General features: G+C 37.6%; 3 protein-coding genes across 4 annotated transcripts in view; 2 read left to right on the top strand and 1 right to left on the bottom strand.

The window, feature by feature from the left end:
- Positions 1 to 12,009, bottom strand: part of LOC126691692 (exocyst complex component EXO70H1-like) — a 197,056-nt gene that overhangs the window by 127,891 nt on the left and 57,156 nt on the right. The window lies entirely within an intron of this gene.
- Positions 1 to 12,009, top strand: part of LOC126690776 (probable pectate lyase 4) — a 63,393-nt gene that overhangs the window by 1,456 nt on the left and 49,928 nt on the right. The gene's annotated exons all lie outside the window — the stretch shown is intronic.
- LOC126691696 (uncharacterized) lies at positions 8,853 to 10,933 on the top strand. The gene is made up of 4 exons (XM_050386796.1): positions 8,853 to 9,353; positions 9,441 to 9,782; positions 9,877 to 10,510; positions 10,597 to 10,933. Exons 1-3 carry the CDS (start codon positions 8,853 to 8,855, stop codon positions 10,495 to 10,497), a joined length of 1,464 nt encoding a protein of 487 aa, XP_050242753.1. The 3' UTR covers positions 10,498 to 10,510; positions 10,597 to 10,933.

The following is a 12,009-nucleotide window of genomic DNA, read 5'->3' as shown; positions in this document are numbered from 1 at the left end:
GTTTTAATTACAGAAATGCTATTGAAAACAGAGTTATGGAAACTGAAAATACCTAAAATGTGTTTTCAGCTTCCATAACCCATCACTCAAAAATTAGAGAATTTAGTGATAGAAACAATCATCCAAAATCAAGCCAAACAAACATCCATTTATGAGACCCATTTGTTTTGGATGATAGAAACAGAAAACTGAGTGATATCACTCAAAACTTATTCCATCCAAACAAGCTCTAAGGATTTTGTATCTATATTGTGATATCGGATATACTCCCAATGCAATATATATATATATATATATATATATATATATATATATATATATATGAAGCAGGACAAAAGAGAGTTGCATTTAAATATCTCACAGAGAAGGTATATCCACTTTCTAGTTTTGAACTGAGTACATTTCTGAAGTCTGCACAATCATCTAGAACTGATTGGTTTTAATTGTCTGAGGGCTTAAGTAAAGTTTGTATACATAGATGTAAAACACACAAACACAACGGGATTTTGGTTGTGAATTCAGCTCTTTGAGCGTTCTTTAATTGAAATGGCAAAAGGAAAAAAAATTTAAAAAAATCCTTGGGAGATTACTATATGTAACATACATAAAGACACATTTTTGCATTAAAATATCAGTTTCTTATTCATTTAAAAAATTTATCTGCAGTAAGAGAGCTTTATATGCTAATAATTTTCTGCTTTCCAGTGGTTAGATATTTTTTTGCTAGTATATGAAAGTAGAAATGGTTAAGCAAACTTATGGATTTTCTGTCTTTTTTTTTTTTTTTTTTCAATTTCTGTTGTCTCTATTGTGTTTTGATCTACGATATCTATCTCTTTATGTTCCTTTCTAAATGTGGAATAGGAGCACAACAATTATGATTATATAAATTAAGACATTTTGGCTTCCTCTCAACATGAGTGACTATATTTTAGCATTCCACAAGAGCTTTTGTTATCCTCTTTTTGGTTCCCATTTCCATTTAGCAGTGAATTTCTTTCAATATTTCATATGTCTTCAAGTATCAATGATTGAGATTAATAATCTAGCTATCCAGAAGCCATACAGCACCCAACATTTAGAAGTAGGAAAATTAGAGGAAAAAATAAGAAAAGCAAAAAATTTTCAATGATGAGGCCCCTGATGCCTATCTAATTGAATTATAGAAGAATTATCCGATGGAAAGAGGACACTCCTAGCGATGGAATAGATGGTATGTGACTTCTGCACATGATGCAAAATTGAGTAGAAGGGCTGTGCGCTCTCTCACTCATAAAGATGTGTGACCTGTATGTAAGCGACTAAATTTCTAGTTTGAAATAAATCAAACAAGTAAAATAGTTTCACAAATGCGAATTTATATTGATGATTGTGTGGTACAATTCTCTGGAATTACAAAAGAGTGATCCTCTGATTCGATCTCCTTGCAAAACTTATTGATTAGATTTGTGGTAATGTGGATTTGACTTGAACACAAAATATCCTTCAATTTAGTTGAGGGATGGATCGAAAATTGCTGGAATGGAATTATAATGAATCTCTGGCTATGAGCTTGTTTAGATATCCTTTGTTCTTCGCGTTCTTCATATTCTTCGTGCGTTCTTCGTCTTCGAAGGTTTGTGGTGGAAGTTCTTCGGAGCTTTAGAGGCTTGAATCCGTTGAGCTTCAACGATTTGTGATTTGTTGATGTTTTCAGACACTTTTGGCTTGATTCCCGTGAACTTTAGGATCTAGGCAGATGATATGGATGATTCTGCTTCGAATGTTCTCTGATTTTGGGGTTGAAGTTCTTGAAGTTCTTGAAGGCTTTGAGGCTTGATCTTCACAGAGCTTTTTCACTTCTGGATTCTGGTCTTCTGAATCTTCTTCCTCTGAATCTTCTTCCTTCTAAATGTCTCAGGAAGGCTTCTATTTATAGGAGTTTTGGGGTAGGTGAGCGACACGTGGCGGAGCTTGATTGGTGACACATGTCACAGCCTGATTGGTCCGCTTAAGTCATCGCTTACACGTGCGAGGTTGCTTGAGTCATTGCTTACACGTGCGAGGCTGCTTGAGTCATCGCTTACACATGCGAGGCTGCTTGAGTCATCGCTTACACGTGCGTTGATGCGTGATTGGTTCTTGCATGACACTTGGCAAATTTCTGTTGGCTTCTGAATAGTGATAGCAAAACCTAGCAGCAGTATGTGGTGCTTTGTAATTGGCTGTATTTTGTGGACTTGGTAATGTGACGTGTCAGCTTGTAATAGGTCGGGAATTTTCCCTCTCTACACTGTAGTTCATTAATCAAGAACTGTGAAAAGACTCCCGAGTCCTGACCTGTAGTGCCCTTCTACAAGCATTATTTCTTATAGTTCATGACCAGTTGGATTGAACTTTGAAATTAACTTTCAAGGTGTTCATAGGAATTTTCCGCTCCAAAAGTAATCCAAACAATCTCCCATACCCTCCCATAAGAAAAGAAGACAGATACCTTGAGTTGTCGATTTCATACATAAACCCTTGTGATGGTTTCATGTTGCTGGCTATATGTGAATCATTCGTATGAACAAGTTGAATTTTCATGAGACATATACATGAGAATCTTTGGATATTGGAGGTCTTAGTCAGGATAGGTAGGAACCGACTCTAATTGTGTTATTTAAAGGTATGTTAGTGTTTTATTTTATTTTTAATTGTCAAGCTTTGTTAGCATTTAGGATAGGCTTAAACTCAGCTTTCAAGGAATGGAAGGATGGAGGGAATGGTCCATTAGCTGATACTTATCTGATGTGTCTTGTGTATGCGTATGTATTTTTTATTTAATTAATGGATTCTGGTATTAGCCTCTGCATTGAGAAACAAAATATTTTTTGTTGCTTGACAAGATAATTGAGGATGCATGACATAATTTAGAACTGTGTTTATTTTGGATTTTTCTAATTGCCTACTTTGTTAGATCCACATTTTGATCGTCTTAGCCATATACAAACAAGCAAAATGTTGGTTAACCATTTTCCCCTTGTGGCCTTATCCTGTTTTCATCTACTGGATGGTTGACACTATAAGTATATATGTTGGAATTTTACTAGCTGCCCCTACATTGTTTTCATATACTGGATGGTTGACACTATAAATCCCTCTGCTAGATATTGGGAAAAGCATGACATTATGTGAAAGTATATATGTTGGAATTTTACTAGCTGCCCCTACATTGTAAATCCATTGGTTGATAGTAATAGCAATATTTAAAAATGCTTGCCAATTAAGCTGCACAGACAAATGCCATCAAAAGTGTTGAATCAATAGTTTTTGAGTTGTGAAATTGCGGAATATGATCTTTTTCAAAGTACCACGTCTCCGTTTGGTTAGAATGATCCTTCCTGTGAAATTGTATATTTGACTGGAAGTACATGAATTTGTCCATGACCAATAAATTGTATCAGCATCTAACAGCCGAGACGTGTTTTTCCTAATGAGATTGAAATTGGTTTTTTGTGACCTCTGTCTAGGCAACTGACAGGGAGGAGGCAACAACTGGCTGCATAAACTCTGAAGGGGATTTATTCATAAGTGCAACTCAAGCGCGGCTAATGACCAAGGATACTGCACACAAAATGTTTACTGGTTGACATAGACACTTGACAGGTCTCAGAATTCGTTGTGCCCCATTTCTTTGGTTAGTGTACATCAGATCATGCTGATAGGTAAGATTGTTATCTAATTTGATGTGTTCGTTTCACTGCCAATATATATAATTATTACAGTATAAAAGTTTTCTTGGTCCTGTTTTTCACTTTTCTTCTGCTGCATTCTTTGAATCTTACTTTAAGAAGCAACAAAAATAGTTTTAAATTAGCAGCAGGCCAACTTGGGAAGAAGTTAAAAAGAAAACTATTTGTTGAAAATAGCATCAAAAGATTGGAAAATCCGCATGCAATTAATGTGTTGATTATGACCCGTCATTATAAATGATATGGGTTTGAGTGTCAAGAGGTAGGTCAATAATCTTGGAAATTTTTAAAGGCTCTAAATGATTCAAATGTATATGCATGGAAACTATGAAAATGATAATATATATGCTTATATCTAGAAAGTGAAGGGCATATTGACGTGACCATTTCCATACAAACCAATTATAACTAGAATCTTCTTTCGAGCCCATATAAGTAGCGGTTGTTATTTGACTCACCATTTTGTGAAGGAGAATTGTTGCTCATTCATTTCAAGGTCAACAACTTTTTTCAAACCATGACGCGCCCTTTTGAAACTGGAGACCACAACTCAAATGCCTATTATCCTCAACGTTCATATGTAAGTATAAACGGGGAAAAAAACCATGCAAGTGAAATTGTCCTAAAAAAAAAAAAAAAAAAGGTCAATAGGCAAGTATTCCATTACTATAATAATAATAATAATTATTATTATTATTCTATGCATTGTACAAACATAATAAGTTAATATAAAAAAAATAAACCTAATCAAAATGATGGTAACAATAATATTAATTGATGATACTGTTGATGGATGGTGAAATCTTACCTTGATTACCTACCAACAAGGTAAAAAGTAAAAACAATCTAGAGATTTGTCAAGGATGATTCTAACAGGAGACTCTTTGGTACGTAAGTTAGTAAAGAACTTTTCAATAAAAAGGGAAATGGCAAAGTTTTGCTATAAACTAGTTTGTGATGGCTACAACTCCTATTAAAATGTTAACACTACTACATATTTTGTAAATCTAGCTATTGGATTGCATGTTTTAACATGCATGTCAAATTTTGGATCAATTCGTTGTTATTTACTATTTGATCCATAAGTTTTTTTTTTTTTTTATGAATAATTTTAGATTATGAAAACTTGAAATTTAAAATTTAGTTGATAATATAACATTGATCTTTGATTTTTAGAAACTTTTGCAAACATAGAGAATATAAAAAGAAAATGTTTGATTTGTCAAAATTCACATTTAATAAATTGAGTTAAGTTGTAACCAAACTTTGTCTATTGGATTGCATGTTGTGAGGACACAATTTGTAACGACCCAGAATAATATTGGGTTCGCACGTAAAAAGGCCCAAACAATATCATTTATAGAGCGTGGGTTTGAAAGGCTAGGCCTTGGTCACTAGACGGTAGTTTTTCGTGGTGTTCGTACATAATTAAGTCGTGTTCGCTCTAGGAGTCTTTCTCCTGGAGGCGGGCTGGGAGGCTCTGGTTTTTGGCCATTTTTCCCAGCCTCTCTCCCGGATTGCTTGTTCCTCCTTTTATATTAGCCTGTACTTCTTATCCTTCGTCCACGTGTAGGATCGATTTTTCCAAGGCTGATACTTGTCCCATCAGCCCATACCCAAAGTGGTTGGGGATGGTTGTAAAAGTTGAAGAGCTTGGCTCTGTCAGGTGCAGAATGCTTTATTGCAGTTTTGGCAGCCTTTTAATCGTGCAGTTCCGCACTATGATCACTCTTCCTTTTAGGGGCATTTATGGCATGCCGAGCAGGAGTTCGTCCTCGGTCATTTCCTTAGACCGTCCTTGACTCTCATGGTGCGTCCTCTGCCATGTATCTCCTCGGCGCAGGCCTTGGGCCTTAACGTGAAATGGGCTGGGGTTACAAACTCTCTGGCCCCACACATGTTTTTAACATGTATGTCAAATTTTGTGTCAATTCGTTGTTATTTATTATTCGATCCATAAGTTGTTTTTTTTTTTTTTTTTAATGAATAATTTTGGATTATAAAAACTTGAAATTTAAAATTAATTGATAATATAACATTGATCTTTGATTTTTAGAAACTTTTGCAAACATGGAGAATATAAAAAGAAAATGTTTGATTTGTCAAAATTCACATTTAATAAAAAGATATTAAGTTAAGTTGTAACCAAACTTTGTCTATAAAGAAATGCAATATTTGAAAAAAGTTGTGCACACCTTTTTGGAGGTCCTTCTTCCCCTTTTAAACTTTGTTGGGGGGTGGGGGGGAAACTTTGTTGGGGGGGGGGGGGGGGGGAGGGGGGAGAAATGAAAATCTCTCTGCCATTGCAACACATACTTCATATTTGACTTAGGGGTTGTTATGGACACGATCCCGAAATATCAAAGGTAGGGTTCAACATTTCCTATGGGATCAATCGCATTTCTATGTTGGGAAAGGACATACTTCAAGCTTGATTTTACACGAGGTAGCTAGGGTTGAGGACAATAACAGAACTATATTATATATATATATATGAAATTTTAAAATAAAAAAAAAAAATATATATATATATATATATATATTCGGCCTCTCCAAAATTTAAAATTGGTCATAAAAGCCAATAAAACACAATAAACATCTCATTCCTTGTGACTCTACACTATATGATCAAGTGTATTTGGGTGGTGTGTGTACTTATGTTTATTGATTTTGACTTTTTGTAAACTTTAGAACACATTTATTGATTAATTAGCATTTTTTATATGCAAATGACTCAAGTTGTATGGTTGTTTGACTTTGGTTATTTGTTGTTTGGGACTTCAAGTTAGAAGCGTGGTTCTTTTTATTTCCTTGGCGATGTTAATTATTATTTGGCGAAAAACACATTTTGGTCCCTACATTTTGACCCGATTCCCGTTTTAGTCCCTAAGTTTTTTTTTTACCGCTTTTAGTCCCTCTCTAGAAAAACGGTTCCATTTTAGTCCCTACCGTTACTTTATAAACGGATATTGCTGATGTGGCAAACGGCATTGGTAGTCAATAATAAAATAATGTCTACAGTACCACTGTTAGTTACTCCCGCCCTTACTAGTCACTTGCCACTCACGTGACGGTCCCTAACCAAACAAAACCCCAAATCAGTTAGATGAGATCTAACGACGAACTTGCTGAAAATCCCTAATCTCTTACCTTACCTTACCCGTTGCTCATCACAAGACCGATCAAAGAACCCACAAATCGGCAAGCACAAAAATCCCACAAATCGGCAAGCTTCAGTATGTTTGTGTGTGCTGAGCAGATTGAGAAGGTTGTATTTCTCTCCAACTCTCTCTCTCTTTAGTTATGTTATGAATGCCATTTTAAGTGCTGGGTAATCGTTCTGGGTTTGAATCGCAGTTGTTGGGTTTTGAGAATTTGGGAATTTTGAGATGTTGTGTTTTGTTATTGCTCTGGAATTTCAATCTATCTTTGTTTCTCTCTCGTTGTGTCTCACTTTCACTCTCTCTCTTCCTCTCTCCCTTTATAGCTTTTGTAGTGGACATAATACTGACCATGATAGTGGAATATTGTTTGGCTGTTGTGTGTTGCTTTTGTTATTTGCGTCTCCCTTTATAGCTTTTGTTTTACTTTTGTTTATCAGGGACCACATTATCAGGGACCACATTACTGACTGTATTTTTGTTGGCAATTGCATTGTTTGTCTGTACTATGTGTCACTATTGTTTATCAGGGACCACTATATTGACCTTTGATAAACCATGGAATCTTTGTGTTGGTATTTGCACTGATTGTCTGTATTGTGTCTTGCTTTTCAAGAAGTGGCTGGGTCCCTGTGATCCCTTTGTCGGTATTCTATGCTTTTTTATTTGTTTATTAGCCTAACAAAGTATTATTAATATCTGTTTTCATTTTCATTCTGTTTTCTTCCCGTGACTTGCATGCAGGATGAATGAGCTTTTTACTCTGCATGTCCACCATGGTGGGTATTTCATGTGGAACCCTCAAGCGTATGTGGGAGGGACAGTTGATATAATGGATAACTGTGACCCAGATAGGTGGTCAAAAGTAGAGATTGAGAGTATATGTAGGGATTTTGGCTACTCTGAAGTAGATAAGCTATGGTATAAAATGCTTGGTGTGGACCCAGAGCGGTCAAATTTCCATCAGGTGGTTGATGATGATGCTGCTATGTTCATGACTGACTTGGTGAAGGGATATGGGGAGATTCATGTCTTTGTGGAGCATCCAGTGCATGAACCAGTTGAGTTACCAATGGAGGATTTTGATCCCTTAGCTGCTGGAGTACTTGGTAGTGAAGTAGAAGGTGTAGGTGTAGAGGTTTTTGCTAGTGACAGAGTGCTTCAAAATGATAATGAAGAGTACAGACTTGATTTTTCACAATTTGGAGGCCATGATGATGCTGAATTTGTTAATGAGGAAGTTTGTGCTAGGAGGGCTGGCAAAGCACCAGTTGTTGATGACCAAGTTGAGGAGAGTAGTGAGGGTAGTGAGGGCAGTGAGGGCAGTAAGGGTAGTGAGGATGAGAGGAGTGACTTAGAAGAAGAGGCAGAGCCAGAACCAGAAGTGCAACCAATGAATATTGGTGAAGATAGTCCTGATAGTTGGGACAATCAAGCTGAAAATGCTGAGGTTGAAGCAGGACAAATGGGTGGTGGTGTCATGAATTCTGACTATGAGAGTGAGAAGTTGCTTAGCCTTGATGAATCATCATCAAGCAGTGAGGGTGGTGATGATTCAAGTGATGATGACATCCCTGTTGCTGAGGTTGACAATTCTATTAAGAGCAGCAAATATCCAATCTTTAGGCCAGTAGCCAAAGCTGAGAACCTTAGGTTTGAAAAGGATATGTTGTTCATCTCAGCTAAACAATTTAAAGATGCTATAACTGATTATGCAGTCCATGGTGGGTGGGGTATAAAATTTGTAAAAAATGACTTGGTGAGAGTGAGAGCCCGATGCCAGCCAAGGTGCAATTTTGTTACCTACCTTGCAAAGGTGCCAAGGGAGAAGAGTTTTAGATTGAAAACACTGAACATGGAACACACATGCAGCAGAAGCTATAGAAATCCAAAGTGAACATCATCATACATTGGGAAGAAGTCAGTGAAGAGGGTTAGGAGACAGCCTGGCATAAAGCTTAAGGATATTCAGGAGGCTATGCATGAGAAGTATGTGGTTGACATAAGTGCAGGTAAGGCAAGTAGGGCTAGAGAGAGAGCTCAAGATGCTGTTGATGGGACCCACACTGCACAGTTCAACCAACTATGGGAGTACTGTGATGAGTTGAGAAGGTGCAGTCCTGGGAGCACAATATTGATGAAGGTGCATACTTATGAGGATGGTGATTTGGCAACTGAGCATGGATTGGCAATCGGGCTGCCATATTTTGAAAGAATGTACATCTACCTTGAAGGTTGCAAGAAGGGCTTCTTGGCAGGGTGCAGGCCAATCATTGGTCTAGATGCATGCCATCTGAAGACCAAGACAGGTGGTCAGCTGATGTGTGCTGTTGGCAGAGATCCCAATGATGAATACTTCCCATTCGCATATGCAGTAGTAGAGGCTGAAACAAAGGACAGTTGGACCTGGTTTCTTAATTTATTGCTTGCTGACATAGGAGATGACAAGCAATGGGTGTTCATATCCGACCAGCAGAAGGTATGATGGTAGCTTTATTGCTTGTTGAATTATTTGTAGTTAATGGTAGCTTCATTGCTTGCTGAATTAAATGATTGTGCTTTGCAGGGGTTGGTGAACACCTTTGTTGACAATTGGCCACAGTACGAGCACAGGATCTGCTACAGACATTTATACCAAAATTTGAGGAAAAATCATCCTGGTGTCATTATTAGAGACCTTTTTTGGAAAGCAGCCAAGGCTACCTATTGGCAAGCATTTGAGAGGGCAATGAATGAGCTAAAGGAGGTGGATGAAGATGCATTCAAATGGCTGCAATCTCAGTCAACAACTATCTGGGCTAGGCACATGTTCAAAAGTGATGGGCAGAGTGACACGGTCTTGAACAACATGTGTGAAAGCTTCAACAGCACGATAGTTAAGTTCAGGAGCAAACCTATAATCACCATGGTATGCATAATTCTCCCTTTCATGTGCATTATGATCCATAGACCTATGTAATTCATGAATGATTAATTCTCCCTTTCTCTCTATGTGTTTGCAGCTTGAGTGTATTAGGCTATATCTGATGACTAGATTTCAAGCAAACAGAGAAATGATTATGAATGTGGAATCTGAGTTGGGTCCTAAGATAAGGAAGAGGCTGTACAAGGAGAAGTTGGCATGCAGCAAGTGGATAGCATGTTGGGCTGGTCGTATGAAGTTTGAAGTGAAGAATGGGCTTGAGAGTTTCATTGTGGACTTGGAAGAGAAGAAATGCAGCTGTAGGAAGTGGGACATAGTTGGCATACCATGTTGCCATGTCATTTCTTGCATATTTTTCAACAGAGAAGATGCTGAAAAGTATGTCAATGCTTGCTACAAAAGGACTACCTACATTGATTGCTATGAACCCATTATAGAGCCCATCAATGGCCAGAATATGTGGGGTCCTAGTGGACTGCCATCTGTGCAACCCCCTATCAAGAGGAGACCTCCTGGCAAGCCTAAGAAGAAGAGGGCACTGGAGCCTGATGAACCTAGAAGTCACAGAAAAAAAAAAAAGAGGCCTAGGCATCTCAAAACAATGCAAGTTATGTGGGAAATTAGGACACAACAAGAGGAGCTGCAAGGGAGAAGTAGGAGGGAACTCCTCCTTGCCTGGGAGTGCATCCCAAGCCAGTAGGACCACTAGAAGGGTAAGTATACACTTTGACTTAGATATCCTCATTGTTTTGTTTTTCAGTTGGCAAACTATTAATTGTTATTGTGCTTATGCTTGCAGGCAGCCAAGGATGCTCAGCCAACAGTACACAGGGCACAACCAAGCTCTAATGATGATGTAACCACAAGTGCACCTCCAACCCCCATTGATAACCAGTCCAATATAAGACCAAAAAAACAGAGGAAGAGAAGTGCAGTCACTACTGAAACCTTGAATGCAACTGGGAATGCAGCAAGATATATGGCAGCAATGAGATCTGCTAAAAGATAGCAAACTGAAGCAGGACCTTTTTTTTGTTGTGCTATATGTTGAAGCACTCTTCATATATTTATGTAACTGCTAGAACAATTGGCATATGTTTATGGGCTGACCAAATCCTTTTTTGTATGCATGTGCTTTGTCACATATTTTGTAATTATTGTGATACACCAAAAACTACCATTGGTGTTAAATATTTTGTAATTATTCTCCCATTGTTATGATGATTCAGCTTCCATTATTCAGATTTGCTTTGCTGGTTTTTAGCTTTGGTTTTTAAAATGCTTAAACTCAAATTTGCTGGTTTTTAGCTTTGTTGGGCAGTTTGGTGATTATGCAGATTTGGTGAGCATTGGAGTTTAATGTGCTGTGAGTAGCCACTTTAATGTGTAATGATGTATGATGTATGAATAAATGTGTAATGATGTATGAATAAAGAGCTGCTGGTTTGGTAAGTTATGCAGAAACTATGCAGGTTTGGTAAATTATGCAGGCTGCTGGTGATGCATGCAGGTTTGGTAAATTTTGCAGCCAGCTCCTTTAATACATAAAGAGAATTTTGCAGCCATTCAAAATTGCAGGCTGCTGCTGGTTTCCATTCAAAATTGCAATGTCAAATTGACAGTGCACAGTTAATATCACAAACTGCTTTGGCACAAACACTTAACAATAATGTAATAAATTGGTACACAAATCATAGATTAATTAAAAAGACCATATTTCATTGCTAAAGTCTTGGATTGCAAAGAGAATTACACCAAAAAATCAGGCATTTTCCCACTACTACAAACAACACATTGCAACACAAATTATGGCCTTTTTCCACTAATACATACACCAAAATTCAGGCTTTTTGCCACTAATATATACAACAAAATTCAGGCCTTTTTCCACTAACACCTACCCACCTAATTACCCATTCCCCCCCACCTATTTAGCCAACCAGAAGAAGCATCAAACAAAGTAGCACCCCACTTATCACCAGAGACAGCCCCAGGCAAATGAGCAGCCTCTTCTCTCTCTTCCTGTAGCCTACAATTTGAGCTTCAAGGGTCAAAATCCGTTGCCTTTGCTCCGGAATCAGCACCTTCCCACGCTCGCAGATTTCATCATCAAGCCACTGAAAAAATTTACACTTGCGTCCAACCTGACACCCAAGGACCAGATAAATGATGTTAAATGAACAACCAAAATCATGAAAAACAGTAACAAATA

This window comes from Quercus robur, chromosome 7 (genome assembly GCF_932294415.1).
Source record: "Quercus robur chromosome 7, dhQueRobu3.1, whole genome shotgun sequence".
Lineage (NCBI taxonomy): Eukaryota > Viridiplantae > Streptophyta > Magnoliopsida > Fagales > Fagaceae > Quercus > Quercus robur.
This window is presented reverse-complemented; position numbering and strand designations above follow the sequence as displayed.